The sequence below is a fragment of the Megascapheus bottae genome, unplaced genomic scaffold (genome assembly GCF_031878675.1).
Source record: "Megascapheus bottae isolate mThoBot1 unplaced genomic scaffold, mThoBot2.hap1 HAP1_SCAFFOLD_53, whole genome shotgun sequence".
Taxonomy (NCBI): Eukaryota; Metazoa; Chordata; class Mammalia; order Rodentia; family Geomyidae; genus Megascapheus; species Megascapheus bottae.
This window is the reverse complement of record NW_028327559.1, coordinates 1,940,537-1,965,583: the sequence shown is the minus strand read 5'-3', so window position 1 is coordinate 1,965,583 and position 25,047 is coordinate 1,940,537. Positions and strand designations below refer to the sequence as shown.

Here is a 25,047-nt window from a genome sequence, read left to right as displayed (position 1 = left end):
AAAAGTAAGTTTATGGTCAATCATCTCAGTTGAATTATTGGAGATGTTCATTACCAATGTATCTTTGCTCCTTTCTTTCTTTTTTTTAAACTCAGGAGGGATTTTAACTTTTTCCATATATTTTTATTGTAATTACTAGAAGGGTTACATTATATCCACCAGATAGAAGGTGCATTACTTCACAAACATTGATACCCTTTCTCATGTCTTGGTCCCCATTTACCTCTCCCCACCCCCACCCCTCATCTTGTTTTCTCTCCTTCCCTAGGCCTAACATGTATTTTTCTCTTTAATTGGAGATGTTTTCTGCATTTCATTTTTCACAACTTGTCTGTAATGTATCAGGTATTTGTGGCTTTCTTCGCCTTTATCCTACTACATTTTTTGAATCAATGGTTGGATGTATTTATTCAGACTGGGGAAATTTTTACTCATTTCCTTTAATGTTATTTAAACCTTTCATCCTTCCTTTCATTTTTTAGTTAAATATTTGTGAGACATATGAGGTAGAAACTCATGATTGATGCTCTCTAGCTTTTCCTCTCAATTTTTTTTAGTGTCTTAGTTGAATGTTGGGTACATACATAGTTTGGAACTCTCTAATGCTACATTTTTATGTGGTTTAATTAGTTTTTCTATTGATTGAGTGAATATTCAGAGAATATTTAATTTTATAATTTTGTCTATTTTTAATACTTATTCAATGGCTTCATATTACCAGTTCATATTTTTGCAGCTTTTGGCTCTGGTTATCTCTCATCTCCTCTATTGTCTTTACACCTTCATGATATACACATGTTTATTTCCATGTCCTTTTCTGTTGGCTTTATTGGCTTCACCTTAAAATTCTTATTCTAATCATTGTTTTATTTCTTGGTTATCAGTAATTCTTGTTCTGTCACATGCATACTAACAATTTTTGTTATTTTGACCACCATGGAATCCATGTTATAAAGGTTTGGACCTATTTTTACCTTTCCTCATCATAGTAAATTGCTGTTATGAACAAATAGTCTTCATCCAAGGAAATTTGGCTCCCTAGTGTATTGTGTTAGTGGTCCCTCACTGTCAGAACCAAACCACATTGAGGTCTGGGCCTCCCTTCAGTTCATCTGAAAGTCATTGGCATTCATAAGGGTGTTAGTAATTTGGGCCTGTCGTTTGACACCTCTCTATTGAAATAGCGTCTCCAGGTGAGCTCTCTTCAAGTGATCACATCCTTCTGTACTCCTTCATGTGTTTCTTTGAAGTCATCTGAGATCCTGAGTATAATTTACTGGGGCACTTTGGAAATTTTTCACTTCAGTTCTGCAGTTTCTTCATGTGTGTGGGGGGAGGTGGGGCTTGAATTCAGTGCCTGGGCACTGTCCTGAGCTGTTTTGTTCAAAGCAAGTGCCCTATTCCTTGAGCCAAAGCTCCACTTCTGGCACTTTTTTGAGTTAGTTGGACATCAGAGTCTTATGGACCTTTTTGCATGAGCTGGTTTTGAGCTACGAAACTCAGAGCTCGGTCTCCTGAGTAGCTAGGATTATAGGCATGGGCCACTGCTTCCTATCTCTTCATCTCTTCTTATCTTTTAACATCCTTCATACCTTGCCACAGCACACTCTAAGGCTTTTCCTTTTTGGCTGGTCTTGGGTTCAAACTCAGGACCTGGATGCTGTTGCTAAGCTCCTTTTGCTAAAGGATAGTGCTCTACCACCTTTCTATAGTTCTGCTTCCAGCTTTTTTGATAATGCAGAACTGAGACTCTCAGTGGACTTTTCTGCCCAGGCTGGCTTTGAAACATGGAAATAGCTAGGATTATAGGTGCGAGATCAGCAGCTTCCAGCCACAGACTCTAATTTTGTTCCCTCTACATAGAAAGCCCATCCTTAATTTTTATGGAAAAGGAACTCAGGTCAGATCTGGGGAATACGGAGCCTCTCTCATCTTGTTCTTTTTTTTTTTGTAAATTAGTCCTGTGCTGGTTTATATGTGATGCCTAGAAGCATTTATTTTGTGCATTGTAAAAGACTTTATAGTTGTTTGCAGTGGGAAGTTCTCTATTATGTGATACTGTCTCGTATTTATTTATGTCTCCCTGAAGTACTGTTCAATTTATATACTTTTAAACATTCAAGTAAGGGTGTCATATAAATATTCTCCTTGGAGTTATTTTTAAATTTCAATGTTATTACATTAATAAAGTTTATTATGAGTGTGGCTAAGTGGTTTTATTTTAAAAGCTGTCTAATATCTTATTTTCTAAGCATATGACTTATCTGTCTATTGCCTTAAACATGGATGCTTGGTTTGTTTCTATTTATTTATGTTTTTGTCCATTCCAAAAATTATTGTTATGTGCATTAGCTCACTTGCACACGTGTTTATGTACATAACTCTTTCCACTATGAACCGTGATAGAATTGGTGGGTAATGATAATCAACTTTAAAGTTGTCTTATAATTATACTTTCTAGAATCATTATATCCAAGAAATACATACACACACATCTAATATATCCTATTGTTTTACTTAATACATGTGTGTGCGCATGCACACGCATTGATCTTGGGGCTTGAATGCAAGGTCTTCGGCCCTTTCCCTGAGCTATTTGGCTCAAAGCTAGTGCTCTACTAGTTGAGCCACAGATCCACTTCTAGCTTCTTTTGGTAGTTAATTGGAGATAAGAATCTCATGACTTTCTTCCCCTGCCTGGCTTTGAACCTTGATCATCAGATCTCATCCCCCTGAATAAACCACTGGTGACCAGCTGGTTTACATATTGCTTATCCTTAACTATTTTTAGATTTATTTTGACAGTCAAGCAGGTATAAAGTGATATCACATTTTTATCCTGATTTGCATATCCCTTTTGCACATCTCTTCATAAGTTAACTTAGCATATGCTTTTTCAGTTAATGTTCATTTATTTTGCTAATTTTTCTACTTCATCATTTCTCTCTTGCTTACTGATTAATGGGATTTCCTCCTATCTTCCTAGAGTTTATAGGTTTTGGCTTAAAGTACACAGTCTCACCTACAGGTTTGTATCATGATTTCTATATCTTTCAAGTGTTAGGGTTATCAGTGTGTGAGAAGAAATGCACCTACTATCTGGCGAATATAACTGTAACCCCTCTATGCATTAAAATTAAAACAAATTCTTTAAAAATCAAGATTTACTTTAAACAGCACTATCTAAATCTGATGTAAAAAGGATATTTCCTTGTATTTTCTGGTAAAAGTTGTTTTTAACTTTGTTGATATTACAAATGGGAAGGTGACCCATTTTAATTATAAAGTGACATTATTTGTGTTCCATACTACTCAAAAGATAGAACTCTTCTATAACCATCAGAAAATTCTCCAAGTGTCACTGTGGCTTAAATTAGAGAGTGCTAACTTTGATCACAAAGAGGCTCAGGGACATCTGCTAGGCCCTAAGTTCAAGCCCCAAGACCAGCAGAAAGGAAGGAAGGAAGGAAGGAAAGAAAGAAGAAAGAAAGAAGGAAAGAAAAAAAGAAAGAAAGGAAGGAAGGAAGGAAGGAGGGAGGGAGGGAAGGAGAGAGGGAGATAAATAAATATTTCTGGTTCAATTTATTGATGCTCATAGAAAACGTGGGGAGAGTTGAAAAAAGAGATTTAAATACATTTTCACTCTTTATCTTTTCACATTTCTGTGTGATCTCATTTTCCATGAGCCAGAACAAAACGTTGGGCATTTTGTTTGTCAAGAAGTGCTTTTCTCCAGATCTTGTTTTTATTTTTTATTTTTGTGGGTCATGGGGCTTGTACTCAGCCTGGGTGCTGTCCCTGAGCCAATCCACACAGGGACATCCACAAGATTTTTAATCTCTAATTAACCACTGAAAGCTGAAAAGAAGTGAAGTTGTAACTCACAGTAGTAGAGTACTAGCTTTGAGTAAAAGAGATCAGGGACAGTGCCCAGTACCCTGAGTTCAAGTCCCATGACCAACAATAAAAGCAAGAATAAAAATCTTGGGGAGGGGAGCAGGGGTGGGATGTGGAGCATGGCAGTGCATGCATTTTATATATCTATCCTTCTCCCAGCCTCATCCTGAATCCCTGCCCTCATTTTCTCTCTGCCCTAATTTCTTCCATTTCTTGATTAGAAAAAAATATTTTTAAACCCTTCAGTTGTATATTAAGTATTTCTGCACAGGCATAAGCTTCAACTAATCCCTTTCTGCGATGAGGTAGGGTATAAATAAATAAAAATAAATAAATAAGCTCTGTCTTCCCCCAGGGTACCCAGTCCATTTGGATTTAGGTCATCCACATGTCTATTTATGATCTATTTTCAAATTTCAGGATTCTGACTGTGTAAGCAGAAACTGTGGTTCTGGCTCTAGGGTTGAGACACCTGCTAAAGCCGATGCCTGGCGGCGCCTCCCATGGCTTCTTTGCAGACTGGTGCCAGCCCCAGGGAAAACACTTCAGCCTCTGCTGACTGGATAGGCCGCCTGTCTGCCTCCCGGTCTGGGCAACCCAGCAAAAGCAAACAATGATTGAAGAATCTAGAGATGTCTTTCTTCCTGGGTCAGCTCAATGTATAGAAAATGGGGCACTGGGACAAAGCTTATCCCTGAGGGTGAGAGGTGAGCTTCATGAAGTCCTGGTGTCCTTTGCCAGCCAATATGACTTTCCTGTGATTGAATTGCCCATCTGGTTACACAGCAGGCCTCAAGGGGACACCTTTCTAGTCCATGACCTTGTGAATTCTTTAGCCCCCACAGAAGCAGCTACCAACCAAGTTCCAGAACAAACAGGAAGGGATTGAATCCTAGTAAATCCATAGGATTTGTGAGCCTCCTGATTAGTAAGGCAGAAACTTAGAATAGGAGAAGTGAGGCCCCAGACCGAAGCTCAGCAAGTCCTAAACAGCCCCAAACTACCCCAGATTGCCTCGCTAGTCCAAGTATTATTGTAGGGCATGAGATTCTAAGAAATGGGTCCCACTTCTTTTACTTCAAGCCCCAAGATTTGGGATCACATCTCAGTCCCACAACCCTCCTATATCTTTTGGATGTAAGGACTGACACAATACTTGTCTGACTCTGTATCAGAGTTAGGCTCAGATGACCATTGGCCTGGAAGCTTGTCTGAGGTCCCATGCCTGTCCCTCTAAGGAAGCACACAGAGCACACGCAGTGACCCTGTACCTGCTATAATGATGATTAGGCTCTTCATAGGAAAGGACCATGCTCGGTCTCCCTTCGTCCTTTGTCATATATTCTACTGCCATAGCCCATGACCAGCAGATACCAGGAAGTCAATAATTATGGACTGAGCAAAAAAAAACGATTAAACAAGATAACACACAGTCTGCCAAACACAAGCAAGTTGTCATTAGGCAATTGTCCTCAGGGGACCTGGCTTTATCCCCAGGGGCCATCTCAAACCTTGGAAAAGAGACAGAGGCAAGAACACATAAGCATATACAATGTCCTATGCACATATACACCATCATATTAACTAAAGCATGGAATATGCAGCAGAGAATTTCAATGGTGTAACCCCCTTCCACCACTGTCTTACAGTTTAACAAAATGGATACCAGAAAGCTGGAATTTGGGCTGGGATGTAGCTCAGTGCCAAAGCATTTGCCCAGCAAGTGCAGTATCCTGGGTTTGATTCCCAGTACCAAAAAAGAAAAGATGGAAGAGAGAAAGAGGGAAAGGAGAAAGAAAGAAAGAAAGAAAGAAAGAAAGAAAGAAAGAAAGAAAGAAAGAGAGAGAAAGAAAGAAAGAGAGAGAGAAAGAGAGAAAGGAAGAAAGAAAGAAAGAAAGAAAGAAAGAAAGAAAGAAAGAGAGAGAGAGAGAAAGAGAGAGAGAGAGAGAAAGAAAGAAGAAAGAAAGAAAGAAAGAAAGAAAGAAAGAAAGAAAGAAAGAAAGCAAGCCAGCCAGCCGGAACTCGTGGAGTCAGGATAAGGTAGTAAGGTCAAGGGAAGGAGAGGCAGACAAATAGAGAAAGGAAGAAAGGACAAATATAGGTGCACTATTCAATATGCATATGTGAATAACGAACTAGGAAAATTGAGGGGATGGTAGAGGCTTGGAGAGATGGGGAGAATGATGGAAGATTTACTGTACTCACAACCTGACATGTTCAATTGAGACCCCCTTAAAGATAATTTAAAGAGGAGGAGAAGCAGAAGGAAAAGGGCAGGGAGGAGGAGGAAAGGAGGAAGAGGACTTTATCTGAAAGTGACTTGCTTCCAAAAATAGGGCTCAAGAAATCAAGTTGTACATTACAGAAATCATACAGAAGGTTGATGAGCATAACTAATCATGTATTAACCACCGTGATTACTCTGTAGTTTTCTCAGTAGTCCCAACTGATACATTTTATTCTGCACTTGGGAGAACTTAATAAAAGAAAGAAATCATATGCTGATAGATCTGGATGCTGAAGCTCAACCCTATAATCCTAGATACTCAGGAGGCTCACAGGATCAGGGTGGGCAAGTAAATAAATACAGGAGGCCCTTATCTTCAGTTAGTTAGCAAACCCCCAGAGGGTTGAGCCTAGACTCAAGTGGTACAGAACCAACCAAAAGCAAAATGCCAAGCATTTGAGCCTCAGACTTCCAGACTTTCTGCACATGTGTGTACACACGTGTACACACACACACACACACACACACACACACACACACACACACACAGTGATCATATTAAGAGCTTAAAAAATAAAGCCAAAAATGTATCCTCTCGAAAATGAAAGCTGTTAGAGTAACGGTGATCTGAACTCTTCAGGATGAGCTGTGGAAAGACAATTCACCAGAGATGATACACAAATAGAATTGGCCCTGGCAAGATAGCAACCATCAGCATGCATCTGTGATGCAATGAAAGGACTTGGATATGCAGCAGGGCAGGGACCAGCTAAAATGCTAAAACTCACAACCAATGTCACATTACAGTGTACTTGTAAAAACAGAGAAAAGGAAACCAGTAATTTTGATGTTAATAGCTAATGGCATTGAGAATTTACATAACTTTTGGAAATTTCCTTACTTTATCTTTCCTTTCTGCCACTCACCTCCTCCCCACTTGTTTTGACACAGGGCCTCACTATGTAGTTCCAGCTGGTCTGAAACTTTAAATCCAGTCTTAGCCAGAGATGCACTGGGATTACAAATACATGTTGACGGGGCCAGGAGTTTGGCCTAGTGGTAGAGTGCTTGCCTTGCATGCATGAAGACCCAGGTTCAAGTCCTCGGTACCACATACATAGAAAAAAGCTGGAAGTGGTGCTGAGGCTCAAGTGGTAGAGCTCTAGCCTTGAGAAAGTCCAAGGACAGTGCTCAGGCCCTGAGCTCAAGCCCAGGACTGGCCAAAAAACAAAACAAAACAAATACATGTCACCCTGCCTGGCTTTTGGAAAGCTCCCAATAAAGTCACAAAAGGAGCATGAAGAGATTTTGTGAGTGATGTTTATTCGCTCCTTTAGTGGCCATGAATAAACATATATGGAATACATTAGTGAAAAAATAAACTGTAAATTTCATATCATGTGTAGTTCATCAGGCATCAGTAACACCTAAAAAATCAAAAGAAAACTAAATGCTCTACTGCAAGAATACCCCTGTATGGATATGGGAAGGTACATGAGAAATCTAGAGAAATCTGTAGCAATGAGAAACAGTAGCTGGCTTTTGAACCAATGTAAGACCCCCGACTCAGCGGGACGTCTTCCAGGAGGAGACCCTTCCCAAGGAGCACCGAGACCACGCAGTCGGATGCAAACAGCAAGAGGTTTATTTGGGTACACGGGCGCCCGGGGGCAACAAAGTCTCCTAGAAGACTTGCGCGCCGAGGCTGGGGAGAGGGGAGTATTTATGGGTAGCTGAAGCGTTTACAGAAGCAGAAGCATAGTTACAGAGTAGGGATTGGTTAATTCAAATAAGGCTGGGGGTTTATTCTGGGCAGTAGTGGAATTTTCCTTTTTGGCTAGAGAAGGGCTTACGTGTCCTTCTTCTGGTCATAACATGTTTTTCACATACTCCTTATCTTACTCCTTATCCTGTCTATACAATTTCAGTTCTTGGTCACTCTGACCGTGAACATCTTGCTGGTTATTTTTCAATTTCTTTTTATAACTAAACTGCAGCTGCTACACAAAATGGAGTCACTTCTGCTATCCTGGGAATTACAGTTAAAGCAGTTAAAGCCATACATCTCTCACCAAGGCTTGAAAAGATCTGGTAGGCACTAAATATGGGATTAGCATTTACAGAGCTGACTAGGGTCTCCTAAGTTGGGGTGAAAGTGAAAGGTACCTAAAGTTCCTGTAGTATTGTAGGTGTGACCCTCCGTGAGAATGGGAGAGCATAGAGGAGAAGCACAGTGAAAAGACACAGGAGGGATTTTCCACTGAGAGCGATGCAGTGGGAATCATCTCTCCATGGCAAAGTGTGTAGCCCTCATTCTACTTTAACCTGAGGCATATTTGTGACACTAATGCAAGAATAACACATTGGTATTGTATAACAGTGATAAGCAGCGCTAGTGTAAGTAATCTAAAAGACCTTAGAAGCCAGGTGCCGATGACTCACAACAACTGTATTCTAAGCTATCTGAGTTCTGAGGATTTGGGTTAAAGGCCAGTCAAGGCAGGAAGTTCCATAATGGTCTCATCTCAGAAAAAGAGTAATGGGGCTGGGGCTCAAGTAGTAGAGTCCTAGCCTTGAGCAAAAGAAGCTCAGAGACAGTACCCAAGCTGGGGTTCAAGTCCCAGGACTGGTTAAAAAAGGACCTTACAGGTATTCAGTGGCCTTACCTTCACCTTCCATTCTGTGTTGTTTACTTTGCTCATAATGAGGCAATGTAGACTCTTCTGGGACTGATTCAGACGACTTAGAGAAGACATTAGTGCCACCTGTTCCATTGATTTGGTCTGTGGTCTATAAAGTAAGTAACAGTATTTCAAAATGTGTATGTGTTTCTGAAAATACTTCTAATGCCATATATCGAATATACAAATATGGTAATTATTCATCTTTTTATATTTGCACTAAAGATCCTTCTGAAATGAACTCATTTCATGTAAGGTTAGAGGAAAAATCAAGAATCAAATATATAAGATAAAGATAAAAAGATATATTTTAAGTATGAATACTAGCTATTATTTAATTACTTTTTCAATATTAAGGGTAAATGCTACCGTTCATTAAAAAGGACCCTGTTATTTGCAGTGCCTATTTCTTTCTGATTTGCATGTGAAACAACTGTTGTTGCTGCTGTGGTTGTCGTCAGGTCATTGATCATGTCATTCAAGCGTGTGACTATAGAAAAACCCAGCAGATGCACAGAACTATGGCTGGTGGGAGTATTTCAGCAAGCAACTAACTCAAGAACATAGACAGCCACCGTGAATATCCCATGAGCTTTGGAGGATAGGGTATCAAATACATAATTTTAAAAGTACTACTATTTTCAGTGGGATAGAATTAAATATAAAAACACTTTCCAGGAGAATAGCTTACATCTCAAAAGATGATATTTGTATAATAAAGAGAGATCCTAATACTGAATTAAGCAAAAGAAAAGGTAATGTCAACTGGGCTCTAATGGCTCACAACTGTAATCCTAACTACTCAGGAGGCTGAGGTCAAAGAATCACAGTTTGAAATAGCTTAGGCAGCAAAGTCTGTGAGACTCTTTCTCCAATGAACCACTAAAAATCCAGAAATAGAGCCTGGCTCAAGTGGGAGACTGCTAGTCTGGAGCAAAAAAAAATACCCTCAGGGCAGGGGCCCTGAGATCACAACTCAGGATTAACATCAAAAGAAAAAAGAAGAGTATTGTCCTAGATACACAAAGACAGAAGTACAGAACCTATATATTAAGGAAAAGCTTTCAGTGAGAAGAAAGCAGTAAATCACAGAGAGCTCCATGGAAATTTTGTTCTTTACATTAGATTTAAATACTGAAAGTTTTATCACAATATACAACTCTTCCCTATGAGGAAAAATTATAATAAGTTTTAAGAATGAAAGCAATAGGACAGTTTTTGTTTCTTTGGTTTTCAGATTCAGCTGGTTCCAACCTTTACACTGAGGGCCCCTCTTACTCTTGTTCAGCTTTCTAGACCACTTCGGGACTCTACCCCATGAGGTACACTGCCTGCCTCCTTTTTGGCTACTTATTGTTGACCAGGAGTCTCCCAGACTGTTGTGGGGGTTGGCTTTGAACCTGGACCTTCCAATTCCCAGCCTCTGTATCTGGTAAGAAGCTATTTCTTAAATGTGAAAAATGTGTCTTGTCTTTCTGCCATCATTCCTTTCTTATTCATTGTAACAATGTAGATGCCAGGATAATGAGTATCTTACTATCAACTGCTCAATCTATGACTGTAAGGATAAAATGATGAACCTAGGCATTCTCTGCTCTGTCTCCCTGGATAATGTATCCTAGATATTCATTTGTCTGATACAATGTCATATTAGGGAACCAATTGTCTGAATATAGAATTTTCTTCCTAATGGCTTCCATTTCCGCAAGCAAGAAAAATGAAATCCTTTTTAACATCTTCACTGGAAGGGATTCTAGAGATGAAAATTCTTTGCTGACAGATTCCTTTTCTCTCATGTAAATATTCATCCTGTTTGTTTCCTGACTATCTCTCCAAAGGTAATTATTCAGAAAGGGAAATGGATTCAGTGTCTAACACATAACAATTTTTAATGTGCTATAAAAAAACCAAGCCCTACGTTCCTGTAGGATGCATTGGCTAATGGTTTTCTTCAACTTGGTAATCTCTACGTCATTCATATGTGTATAACCACGGCAGATTACCCAATATCAACATATGCTAAGTTATCATTAAATCCATCTATAAATTTTTAGTTATATTTTCTGATTCCATTCATTAAAATAAAAAATTCTGGGCCGGGAGTTTGTCCTAGTGGTAGAGTGCTTGCCTAGCATGCACAAAGACCCGGGTTCGATTCGTTGGTACCACATACATAGAAAAAAGGCCAGAAGTGGTGCTGAGGCTAAAGTGGTAGAGCGTTAGCCTTGAGAAAGTCCAAGGACAGTGCTCAAGCCCTGAGCTCAAGCCCAGGACTGGCAAAAAAAAAATTTGTTTGTGTTGTAATATTATAAACCCTTCCTTATTAGTCATCTCCTTCAGTTGCAATAATGTCTCAATATTCATACTTAGTAAAATAACTATAGTGCACTTGTTATTTTGAACTATTGATTGTTTAGAGTAGTCTGTGAGGTAAATAAATTCCTTTGGTTATATTATTGAATAAATAAAATACATTTGCAGGAGAAGATAGAATGTAAAGGATGAACATACCAAAGGCTGTTTATGCTCCCTGCCCTCACAACTCTCTTGCTCTTCTGCTGCAATAGACTGAGAGTCATGGCCTGCTGAGAAAACCATATTTTTCACCAGTCATCTACTGAAGTCAGATAAATGATAGTAAAAGAAAGAAGCCTATTCTTAAATTAGACATAACAAAAGTTTATCCTCAAGTGTTCAAAGTAACCCTGAGCAAAATACTTTTATTTCTCCCTTCAGGAATTACTTTAATGACCCAGATTTTCATCAATTGAATATATACTGAATATCATCTGAGAGGAAGACATGGAAACATTTCTGTGATTAATTTATTTGATATAAGTGAACCAACACAAGAGGCTAAAAATAAAATGTAAAAAAAATAATAAAAAAGAGCAAATTCAAAGTGCATATTCTTTTATTTTTATTTTTATTTTATTGTCAGGGTAATGTATAGGGGATTATAGTTACACTTGTCAGGTAGTGGGTACATTACTTCTAGCACATTGATAACCCTTCTCATGTTTGTCCCGTTTCTCATCACCCACCCCTCCCAATCATCTTGTTCCCCTCTTCTCTAGTTGCAAATATACAAATAAATGTATATATAAAATACCAGGTAACAAAGCCAGATACAGTAACTACATGAGATTAACCAGAAGGGGAAAAAGAAAAAAGAAATAACTGTACATTAAGAATCACAATCACCCTATTCTTATCTGCCTCATTTAAGTAACCTATCAGCAGCTCATTCCAATTGTTTTCACCTCAACAGCAAGTGTTTTCAAGAGCTATTTCTTTTCTTATTTGGCAATCAGTTTTCCTCTTTTGTGACTTAATCTACTATTTGTAACATTCATTAAAGATGCCTTTTTTCCCTACTTGCCCAGATCGGGCATTCTTTGAAGTGAAGTTTACTTCTTTATCAAATTTGCACTGCATCTAAAACTTTCAGAATGAACAATATTTCCTTAGATGGTTTTCACTTCCCTAGTGGCAAGGTGGTTCCTACTGTGTCACTTTCTCTGACAAGACCAGGGAGGAACGGCCTTGTGACCATGCACCTTTAGGATTGTGTTTCAGATCAGACTCTCCATTAATAATAGCTCTCACAACTTTAAGCATAATTTCTGAGAGAGTGATTTATTATATTTCTTAAAAAAAATGCTGTTCTAGAAAGTGAATTGATATTTTCTCATAATTGTCCACTGTGTCTTTTCTTTTCCAACAAAGTTCTTCATCTGCTCATTGCCATTTCTATATCCATACCTTATTTTCCTAAATCTAGTCTCTTGTCTAAGTGAGCTTATCACTTCTTCTCCCCTGTAAGTGATCCCATGACATTCCTATTGTATCAGAACACATTAAACTGAAACTCATTATGGAATCCAATTCTGTGGCATACTCTAATGAACCTATTCAAAGAACTTGATGATAAAAAATTGGTCAATTTACAAAGTGACTTTTGGCCTATAAGGAAAAAGGGAGACCAGGAGTTTGACCTAGTGGTAGAGTGCTTGCCTAGCATGCACAAAGACCCAGGTTTGATTCCTTGTTGCCACATACATAGGAAAATCCAGAAGTGGTGCTGTGGCTCAAATAGTAGAGCTCTAGCCTTGACAAAGCCCAATGACAGCGCTCAGGCCCTGAGCTCAAGTCCCAGTATGGGCAAAAAAAAAAAAATGAAGTATGCAATTGTAATTGTTCCTTGGATCCACCTTTTAAATTTACCTTTGTTAGCTATCATTTTTATTGATTATGAAACATGGCAGCCAATATATTACAAAGAAAATTTGTCAAATAAATTTTTAGAATTAAATAGGACTTCTTACTTAGTACTCGTGCCTTTACTGGACTTCGTGTTGTTAGATCTGCAGCCTCAGAGGATTGAGCAGCACCCTTCTTTAAAAGAACAAAGCAAGGAGTCTGAAGAATAATGGGATGAACAATAAGCTGTGGGAAGATGTGGGAATCACATTCTGATGAGATGCTTGAACAACTTCTTTTAGAAAGAGTGGAACGGGAAAATGTGAGAAGTATATATGTGAAACAAAAGCACATGAATACAGGGGCTCATATATGCCCTCTATATCCAGTATATCTTTTTAGGATGTGGAGGGCACTGACCAGTAATCCAAACATGTCCAGACATATTTTCCTGTATACAGAATCATACTTAGGATGCTTATTTCATTGATAAAAAAGTGAGTCATTGAGAAAAAAAGCAAAGAAAGAGTCCAGATAATAGATAGATGATAGATAGATAGATAATGAGTATAAATCATATGTATTTGTATATAGGAAGGAATCAGCTGAACATATTAAAATTCAAAGGCATCAGGAAACCATATGGTTAAACTCATTTGGATATGAGTTAGTGCCTAATTGGATGGTGACAATTTGTATGACTTTAGATTTTTTTCCTTTATATTCATTTCTATTAATCTCTTCTAAGATTTTAATAAAATGCTTGTGTAATAATTAAAAGGAAAAATAAGTACTTGGCATTTCTAACCCAGAGTCTACAACACTAGCCTTAGGTGTCTTTGGCTAATCTCAGTCTTTTAACTTAAGACATTCCAATGACTATAGGCAAAGAATGAAAGTATCTAATTCATAATAAATAAACATATATTTTCTCATGATTTTTCCTTTGGATGCAATTAGTATTATTGCTGAGAATTAGTTTCTTCACTAATAGAACTTTTCTAGATGTTTAAATCAGCTTAGTTAACTAAAGTCCAAAAAGCAGATAACTTGAAATACAAGATTGGCTTTTTTTTCACAGTACTGGGGCTTGAATGTAGAGTCTAAATGTTATGCATTCCCCTTTTCCAGTCTAGGCTAACATCCTACCACTTGACTATTAGCTCCACTTCTGACCCTTTGCTGCCACTACTGGCTTCAAACTGTGATCCTCAGATCTCAGCCTCTGGAGTAGCTAGGATCACAGGCATGAGTTTCTGGTGCCTGGCTCAAAATCTTTATGTTGCTGGGTACTGGCTGAGAGCTAGGATTGTGGTTCAAAGCCAGCCCAGCAAAAAAGTCCATGAGATTCTTTTTTTTTTTTTTTTTTGCCAGTCCTGGGCTTGAGCTAAGGGCTTGAGCACTGTCCTTGGACTTTCTCAAGGCTAGAGCTCTACCACTTGAGCCTCAGCACCACTTCCAGCTTTTTTCTATGTATGTGGTACCGAGGAATCGAACCCGGGTCTTCATGCATGCTAGGCAAACACTTTAACCACTAGGCCAAACTCCCGGTCCTCCATGAGATTCTTATCTCCAATTAACTACCAGAAAACTAGGAGTGGTTCTGTGGCTCAAAGGGACACAGCTGAAGAACTGAGGAACCCATGACCCACAAAAAAGGAATATGTGCATATGCATATGCCTTGCCACTGAGTAAAAGATCAATATTAAAAAAAAACAAAACTGGACTTGCTGGGCACAGTGGCTCACACCTATAATCCTAGCTAATTAGGAGGCTGAGATCTGAGAATCACAGTTCAAAGCCAGCCCAGGCACAAAAGGACCTGAGACTCTTATCTCTAACCTCTAGAGAACCGGAAGTGGGGCTTGGCTCAAGGGTAGGGTGGTAGCCTTGAGCCAAAGAGTTCAGGGACAGTGCCCAGGCCTAGTACAAGCCTGGTGACTCACAACAACAACAACAACAACAACAACAACAACAACAAAAACTGGACTGAATTTTTTACCTCAGTGTCATAGTTCGGGTTGTTTCCTTTAATAGAACAGCTATTGTCATCACCAGTCTCTGGTGCCAAGGGCACAGTTTGCACCATCTGCACCTGTGAACAAATGGCAGCGTAAACATGTTATTGGCATAAAACGTTATTATTTTTTTCCTCCTTTTGTCTTTTATTTGATGCTGGCAATTGAAGCCAAAGGCTTCATACATACTGTATACACTAGTAAGCTACACTTAAGTAATCTTGACTTCAAATACCATATAGTTTAGAACTTTTGGACAGACAATTTTCCTATTCCCAGCCAAGTGTTTCATATTTTTGGCTTCAGATTTTGTCAAATTCCCCAAACTACTAACACATTAGCTTCACTTCCTATTCATACTCATACCATACGTATATACCCTTCATTTGATTACCTTGACTTCTATGAAGCTCAGTATTAACACAGCATCAGTTAAAATGCAAGGCAAAAACCACTATACTTCTAGCATGAGAGATAAAACTTAAAAAGCCAAAAACACAAAAAATCAGCCAGTGCAAGTGGCATATTCATACATTTTGGGAAGGAGTGTCTAATAATATGATTTGGGGAAAAAATCTATCAATTTCAATAAATCAACATGTATGTTTTATGAGCCAGAGATTAGATTCTAGAGTATTTCCTTGGGAAAAATGAAAACATATCTAAACAAGACTACTACTAATGGAATGTGTCGGCCAGGCTCAGTAGCTCAAACCTCTAATTCTAGCTACTCAGGAGGCTGAGATTGCGAGTATCATTGTCCAGGGCCAGACAAAGTGAAGTGTTCACAAACCCTCATCTCAATAATTAAAAGCTAGACATAGTGACTCATGCCTGTCATCCCAGTTCTGTGAGAAGCATAAATAGGGGGATAGTAGTCCACAATGGCCTGGGATAAAGGAAGGCCTATTTAAACAATAACAAAAGCAAAACTAGCCAGAGGTATGGCTCTACTGGTTAAAAAAAATCAATATCAACTGGGCGCCTGTGGCTCACACCTGTTATCCTAGCTACTCTGAAGGCTGAGATCTGAGGATCTCAGTTCAAAGCCAGCCAGGGCTTTGAAAAGTCCATGAGATTCTTAGCCCCAATTAAGTACCAGAAAATTGGCAGCGGCCCTATGGCTTAAGTGATGGAGCTCTAGGCTTGAGCTGAAGAGCTCAGACACAGTGCCCAGGCCCAGAGTTCAAGCCCCACTATGTACCAAACCACAACAACCAAAACAAAAAATCAACCCCAAACCTTGTCTGGCAAGCACAAGACTCTGAATTCAAACCTCACTAGTCATAACAAAAGCAAAACAAAACAGAAAAAAAGAGGGAATATCCATAACAGTTGCATTCATCACAGCCAAAAATACAAACATTCCCAGTGTCCATGAATAGAATGAATAAATAAAATGTGATGAAATAATACTCCAAAATACAAAAAGAATGCAGAGGGTTTATGTAATAAGTATCTCAGAATGAAAGAACTTTTCTATGAAACAGAGCATCATGCCAGATTGTTTCATTCATATGATGAACAAGAGAGACAGGGAAGAGGGAGGGGAAAGGAAGAGGGAAGGAGGGAAGCAAGGAAAGAAGGAGGAAGGGAAGGAAGGAGGAAGACAAGAAGGAGAAGTTGGGTATACTGTCACATGCTTTTAATCTCAGCTAGTCTGGAGGCAGAAGGATCATGAGTTTGAAATCCATACAGTAACTAGACAACATACAAATTGTTTTAGGGTGGATTTTTGGCAGGGAAGGTGCTGGCATGGAAACTTGAGCTTAGGCCCTGGAGGCTACCCCTAGACTGTCACTTAAGGCTGAACCACTCTTCTCCACTACTGAATTTTTACTGGCTAACTCTGGACTTCTGCTTAAGCTGGCTTCAAGCCATGAAGCCAGCGGGCGGCGGGGTGGGCTGCTGGAGAGGAGAGGAGGGCGTCGGCCCAAGCCCCTGCCCCTCCTGGCCGCAGGCCCTGGCCCTGCCCCGCGTGCCCCTGGTGTGGCAGTGGCGGAGGGGCCCCACAGCAGCAGGGGAGGATGGCCCATCAGCAGATGTGGACAGCGCTCGAGGTGGCGCTCCGGGTACCCTGCCTTGACATCATCGACGCCATCTTCAACTCCTACTGTGATTCCAGCCAGAGCCGGTTCTGTATGGCGCTCCAGGTCCTCCTCCGGCTCCTCGGGATATTTGTATCCAGTATTGTTCCGATCTTGTCACAACGATCACTTTTCAATTTTATGTGTACAGCTCAGCCTTTCTGTTAGCCGCAACTTCAGTGCTGGTGAATTATTATGCTGCTTCGCACACTGACTTCAATGGTGCCTACAACACATCAGCTTTCAGGGTTGAGCTGCTTCCTCGGAAAGGGCCCTCACTGCGGGCGGCACTCATTGTTCTACAGCTCACATCTGGAATTGGATACATCACACCACTCCAGATTCAGTCCATCTATTCTTATTATTCTACACGATATGTTTATCTTTTAGTGAGGCACATGTATCGAATTTATGGATTACAGTTATTGATGGAAGACACATGGAAGAGGATTCGTTTCCCAGATATACTTCGCGTCTTCGGGCTAACAAGAGTTACAGCCCAGGCTACAGTGTTAATATACATTTTAAGGATGGCAAATGAAACTGAGTCCTATTTTATTTCTTGGGATGATTTCTGGGACCTCATTTGTAACCTTATAATTAGTGGATGTGATTCTACCCTAACTGTACTGGGCTTGAGTGCTGTAATTTCTTCAGTAGCCCATTACTTGGGCCTTGGAATATTGGCCTTTATTGGATCAACTGAAGAAGATGACAGGCGGCTTGGCTTTGTAGTACCTGTTTTATTTTTTATTTTGGCTCTTCAGACTGGTTTAAGTGGGTTAAGGCCAGAAGAGAGACTTATTCGCTTAAGTAGAAACATGTGCCTTTTATTAACTGCAGTCCTGCATTTCATCCATGGAATGACAGATCCTGTATTAATGTCTCTCAGTGCCTCCCATGTGTCATCTTTTCATAGACATTTTCCCATGCTGTTTGTCTCTGCTTGCCTGGTTGTCCTTCCTGTTTTACTCAGTTATGTTCTCTGGCATCACTATGCACTAAATACATGGTTGTTTGCAGTAACAGCCTTTGCGTGGAACTCTGCTTAAAAGTAATTGTTTCTCTCACTGTTTATACATTATTCATGATTGATGGCTACTATAATGTCCTCTGGGAAAAGCTTGATGATTATGTCTACTACGTTCGTTCAATAGGCAATATTATTGAATTTATATTTGGAGTAGTGATGTTTAAAATGGGGCTTATACTATGATGTTTGAGTCAGGAAGTAAAATTCGGGCTTGTATGATGTGCCTACATGCTTATTTTAACATCTACTTACAAGCAAAAAAGGGTTGGAAGACATTCATGAACCGTAGAACTGCCGTTAAGAAAATCAATTCACTTCTTGAAGTAAAAGGGAGCCGCTTGCAAGAAACAGGTGATGTATGTGCAATCTGCTACCATGAGTTTACAACATCTGCTGGTGTTACACCTTGTAATCATTATTTCCATGCACTTTGCCTTCGAAGTGGCTGTACATTCAAGATACTTGTCCAATGTGCCATCAAAAAGTATACATTGAAGATAATATCAAGGATGATTCAAATGTGTCTAACAACAATGGATTTATTGCACCCAATGAAAATCAAAATCCAGAGGAAGCTATAAGAGAAGAATCTGCTGAATCTGACAGAGAATTAAATGAAGATGACAGTACTGATTGTGATGATGATGATGATGATGATGATGATGATGATGATAATGACAATGTTGATGATGATGCTGATGTTCAAAGAGAAAGAAATGGAGGAATTCGGCCCACAGGCGCAGCAGCTGAAGAACTTGTTAATGATGACACTGATTAAAATAGCATTTACTAATCATTGAGGTATTCGTTTAAAATTCAGTTCATCCAAAATGAAGTAATATGCTTCACTTCAGTGTGTAACCAAGCACAAAAAAACAGTATCAATGTTGAATCTGTGAATGGTTTTCTGTTTACTGTGATGTGCTACTGTAAATATACCTCTTTAATTACTTCTGGTCTCTTTGGTACCTATTTAAATTTGTGTACATTATTGTACATAGAATAAAATGTTTTCACGTTTTTATGACAAAAAAAGATGTCATGTTGATTTTATTGCCCAGGCTGGCTTTGAACCACAATCCTCATATCTCAGCCTCCTAAGTAGTTAGAATTACAGGTGTGAGCTACTACTGTTACCTGGTGATGTTCTCATACTGCAATATAAAGTATAATACTATCTGCTCATATGTGTAAAGTTTCTCACAATTTACAAAGTGTAAATTATGATCATATGTAAAAAAAAAGGCACTACTAAGCTGGGTAGGGCATTAGCCTTGAACTGAAGAGCTCAGGGACTATGTCCAGGCCCAGCAGTAGGGTGGTAGCCTTGAGCTGAAGAACTTAGGGATAGTGCCCAGGCTGAGTCCAAGCCCCATGACCCACAAAAAAAATACCCTACTGTAAGTTGTCCAAATGTACTTCTTACATTTTATTTAAACCATTAAATATGGCCACCTAAGGGAGTGTAAATAACATGTAAATTATAAAGAGGCCTGAGGTGTTACAAGCTGTACCCATACTATTTTACACACTCTAAAAGCAGAATATGAAGACAAAGATAGTTTTATCAAAGAATTTCTATATGAAGGGAATAACTGAAATCCAGTCATTACATTTTACAGCGCATCAGTAGCCAAAGATGAACTAATGGTAACTAAGGGCCATTCAAGTGGTGTGTGTGTGTGTGTGTGTGTGTGTGTGTGTGTGTGTGTGTGTGTGTGTGTGTGTGTGTGTTTCATCCCGGGAATCAAAGCAAGGCCTTTTACTTGCTTACCACTGGGCTACCTCTGGATTTCTATTCATGACATATATTGGGGGGTGGCTGTGCTGGCAGTTGAACTCAGGGCTTTTCTCACTTGCTTGCCTATTTTTGCTCAAGGCTGGCACACTAACTGAAGCACACCTCCATTTCCAGCTTTTTTTCTGATTAATTGAAGAGAATGATGGGCATTCCTGCCTGGGCTGACTTCCATGCATGATACACAGAAGTCAGCCTCCTGAGTAGCTAGGATTACAGGCCTGAGCACCAGTACCTGACCACTTAATGAATTTCCTGAAGTAAACAAAAATACTATATGCAGCAGAAATGAAAACAAAACTTAGAAACCAGAGGGAGGAATCCAAGTTCCTACCAGAAAACGAGGTAAAAAGTAAAAGGGAAGAAAATGTGACCCGGTGTGACTATCAAGTACTGAGTTATTACTGTAAGAGTCATGGACGCTTCTTTTGTATCTGAGATACAGAAGGTTTGTCTTTGCATCAGGTCACTCAACTATAAGCATCAGTAACTGTTAGCTTCACCACTGGATCATGAATGAACTAGACACCAGAAGTTTGTTCTCACTTTTATGAAGTATAAGAGAAAAACATTAAAGTTTAGTGCAGTAGCTATGCCTGCCATCTCAGCTCTGTGGGAAATTGAGATTGAGAGGATGATGATTGCAGACTATATGCCATAAAAGTTACTGAGGCTCCATCTTAACAGAGAAAGCCAGCCATAGTGTCATGCTCCTTTCATCTGTGGCCAATGGCAGAATATGAAATAGGAGAGTCACTGTCCAGATACACCCTGGGCAAAAACCAAAACCCTGTCTTAAAATAACTGGTGTAATTAGGTACATATAGCATTAGAAAATACAAGTGTGAAATACAATTGAAGTTTCACTGAATGATAGAACAATATATGCAATATATTACATTTTCATGTATATTGTTTCTGCAAAAATCTAGAACTTCAAAAGTTTCTTTTTTTCTTTATTTATTTATGGCCAGTCCTGTGGCTTGAACTCAGGGCCTGAGCACTATCATTGAGCTTTCTCAAAGCTAGCATCTACCACTTGAACCACAGCATCAGTTCCAGCTTTTCTCTGCATGTGGTACCAGGGAATCGAACCCAGGACTTTATGCATGCTAGGCAAGCACGATACTTCTAGGTCTATCTCCCTGCCCTCAAAAGTGTCTTTATTAGAAAATTTGCCTGACGTTCATGATGTTCTCTTGGAAGTTCCCTCTGATATTTTCATTTGTCTGTCTACTCTATAAAGAAAATAAAATACAGATAATTCTGGCATCAGACATGTACTTGTTAATTCCATTTCTGCTCTCATATAGACATTCTGTTGAGTTGTATTTAATCTTAAAAAGCATCATTATTTTCATTAATGTAGATTGAATAATTTTTCTATGATATTTTAAGCATTTTTTCCAGACTTTGGCTGAAAGGACAGCTAAATTGAACTATGTAGAGCCAAGTCCCTTGTTTTTTTCATATTTTTATTGTAATTAATAGAAGGGTGACATTATATTCGCCAGAGAGACAGTTCATTACTTCACATACATTAATACCCTTTCTCATGTCTTGGTCCCCATTTCCCCACCCAGAGCCAAGTCCCTTGTATAAAATGTGTTCATGGTCTGGCTTTTTATGCTCACACATTTTAATGACTTACAATACGATACAATCTGTACCTTTTATTTTAGAGAGCTAAATAACACTTTGTAAGTCTAGTCCTATTTGAATGTGAATATCAAAATAATAACTATGTATGTGAAATTATTAGAAAACAATGCCAGTTTCTTACAGTATCCAATTTCATATAATTTTTTAAATCATTTTTGGAGTTCTCTTCAAAACAAGCTGTTAGGCATCAATTAATATTGATCTTATTACCTTTCAAAGAAAATAATCAGTGCAGAAAAAGGGCTTAAAGTATGGCTCAACAGCAGAATGCCTACTAATCCAACTTGGTGACCTAAATACAAGCTCCATTTTTCTTTTTCACACCCCACAAAAATGAGAATGTATTTTTCTGTGTTTCAGTGAAGACTTATTGAAGGATCTATTTATCTATTTCTGTAAGTACCTACCTATGTCCATACCTACATACCTAAAACTTGTATTTATTGTGAATATATTTTAGATTAGGTTAATAATATTTTCTGTCTGCTAGTGTCTCACATCTGTAAACCTAATACTTGGGACATTGGGCACTAAAGATCCTGATTGGAAGCAAGTTCAGACAGGAAACTCAATAATATTATCATTAGCCCCCCCCAAAAAAAAGCCCTCCAAAAACCAAAACCCAAAAGCCATAAGTAGAGATATGACTCTTAAAACATTTCAGACACTAGCATGGAAAATGAGGGGAAAACTAATGGAAAAAATACTAAATTATCTGAACACTTTTTTGGATAGAAAATAACAAATAGTGGCCTGTGAGGTTTTCTCATTGCTGCCCCTGCAGTTGGAAGAAACTGAGGTCCTGAAACATGATTTCAGTGGAAGAAAAGACCACTCCATGGTCCACACCCTGTGCAGTTGTTGCAGTCAGGTGCTCATGCAGCCTGAAGCTCTTTCTAAGAAAATAATCTATGCAGGATGTGGACTATGTCAAATTCCACTCCTTTGCCTTTCCCATTTTTGCTTTCAGAGGAGATTGCTTATAAAAATTCCTATTTCTTCACGCATGTCTATTTTTCCATGATTGCTTAAATCAGGAATTAAATCAGTTTTAAATGACAAATGAGTGTCATTTTCAAATGTGAAAGAGAACCAGTGAATGGAATGTTGTTCAGAAAGAAATGGATAAGTCTTTCCCAATCCAATACAAGATCCAATACTGTTATGGATAATTCAGATAATTTCTTTTTCCTGGTGTCTGTCTGTCTCTATCTCTCTCTTTAGTTTCCTTAGTGGGGTTTGAACTCAGAGGCTTGTGCTTGCCAACCAAGGTTTGGGAGTGATTTTTTTTAAGCAGTTGATCCATACCCCTAGCCATTTTTGCTTCTGTTATTGTTTAAATAGGCCTTCCTTTATCCCAGGCCATCCAGGACCTCTATCTCCATATTTATGGTTCTCACAGAATTGGGATGACAGGCATGAGTCATCATGTCCTGCTTTTAATTATTGCAATTAGGGTTACACTTCGCTTGCTCTAGCCTTGGACTGTGATACTCTCAATCTCAGCCTCCTGAGTAGCTAGGATTATAGGTATAATCCGCTGACCCTGGCTACACATTCGATAGATAGATAGATAGATAGATAGATAGATAGATAGATAGATATTTTTTCATTTTCTCAGGGAAATACTGTGATGGAATTACTAGTACAAAAAACATAAATGCTAATTTTATGAAAATGTCATATATTCCCCCAACATATCATTTGACCCTCCCCAAAATAATGTGTGAGCATTCCAATTGCTCTGTATACTTGGAGATAACATGTACTGTTTGCTTTTTAAATTTTATCTCTCATGCTAGAAGTATAGTGGTTTGAGCCTTACATTTTAATTGATGATGGCTTACATTTATTCTACATTAATAATGAGCTTCTTAAAAACCAAGGTAATCAAATGAACCCTGTACATATAGGATATACAGTATTAATATGAAGCTAATGGGTTAATAGTTTGGGGAATTTGATAGTCTGAAGCCAAAAATATGAAATGTTCAGAACTGCTAAATCTAGTGGCCAGAGTAGATTACTGCTTGGCTGGAAGTAGGAAAATAGTATGTCCAGAAGGTTGAAAATTATATGGTATTGAATAAAGGATTACTCCTTGAGAATAAAGTATAGATTAATAGTGTGCATAGTGTGTATGAAGTCCTTGCTTTTGATTTTCAGCATCAAATTAAATACAAAAAGTAAAAGAAAAAATAACATTTTATACCAATAACATGATCACACTACCATCTACAGGATGCAGATGATGTAAAATGTGTCCTTGGCACCATAGACTGGTGATGACAATTTCTAGTCTGATACATAAAGGTTTTCTTTGAGCCAGGCACCAGGGACTCATGCCTGTAATCCTAGCTACTTGGAAGGCAGACATCTGAGGATCAATTTGAAGCTAGTACTGGCAGCAGAGTCAGAAGTTGAGTTATGACTCAAGTGGTAGAGTGTTAACTTTGAATGGAAAGAGGGAAAGGATATTTATGCCCTATGTTCAAGCCCCAGTACTATGTTAAAAAAAAAAGCAACCTTGCCTTTCAAAGTAATCTGCTTTTTCAGACATTAATTAATTAAGAAAGCTGATTCAAAATCCTAGAGAAGTGCTGCTAGTAAAGGGACTAATTCCCAGAAATACTATTAACTGCATTAGATTGAAAGATCATGAGAAAGAAGCTATATATTAAATGTACTTTCTTTCTTCAGCAATAGATATTTGACTGTCTAATTTAAAAGATTGAGATTAGCTGAAGATTAGTGAGGCTACTTTTGTAGACAGTGGGTTTTCTAGAAAAGCCAAGTACTAACTTTGTCTTTTAATTGTTACACAAACATTTCATAGAAAAATTTAGATGATTAGAGATGACTATAAAGAAAAACTAGACATAGAAACTGTCAACAGCCAAAAAATTCACCACTAACCAGATGGTTTGCTGATGCCTTTGAATGTTAATATATTCAGATAATTCCTCCCTCAATGACATTCCTGCCAGGGCTGGGTTTGAACCTCCATCCTCAGATCTCAGCCTCCTGCATAGCTAGGATTACAGATATGAGCCACCAGCTCCCAGCCTGTTCATGTTTTGAAACAGTCAATGCTTTTCCTTCTTATGGTTTTGGGTACCTCATATTCAGACATAAAACAAAAGCCGGTGGTTGAGGCTCACACATGTAATGCCAGATAATCAGGATCTGAAGATTGAGGTTCAAAGCCAGCTGGGGGAGAAAAGTCTAAGTTTCAACACTACTTAACCAGCAAAATATGCCAGAATCGAAGATGTGGCTCAAGTGGTAGAATTACAGCCCTGAGTTCAAAAGCTAAGGAGCAGTGCCCAATTCCTAAATTCAAGTCTCAACACATACTTGTGTGTGCACGTACACACTCACACACAAATGCACACTTACACACACACGGAGAGAAAAGTTAAATCTTCAGTAGTACAAAA

The 25,047-nt window shown here is 38.7% G+C and overlaps 1 protein-coding gene and 1 pseudogene across 1 annotated transcript in view; one reads left to right on the top strand and one right to left on the bottom strand.

The window, feature by feature from the left end:
* LOC150039688 (uncharacterized) overlaps positions 1-15,152 on the bottom strand; it is a 45,749-nt gene extending 30,597 nt beyond the window's left edge. Inside the window, exons 1-5 of the mRNA XM_090327664.1 lie at positions 15,012-15,152; positions 13,134-13,227; positions 11,317-11,390; positions 8,791-8,914; positions 7,026-7,101 (exon numbers count right to left, since the gene is read on the bottom strand). Coding sequence (XP_090183790.1) covers positions 7,026-7,101; positions 8,791-8,914; positions 11,317-11,390; positions 13,134-13,227; positions 15,012-15,098 — 455 coding nt within the window. The 5' untranslated portion in view covers positions 15,099-15,152. The remainder of the gene's footprint in view (positions 1-7,025; positions 7,102-8,790; positions 8,915-11,316; positions 11,391-13,133; positions 13,228-15,011) is intronic.
* A 1,890-nt stretch (positions 15,153-17,042) lies between these two features.
* On the top strand, positions 17,043-19,074 carry LOC150039687 (E3 ubiquitin-protein ligase RNF139 pseudogene; annotated as a pseudogene).
* The last annotated feature ends 5,973 nt before the right edge of the window (positions 19,075-25,047 follow it).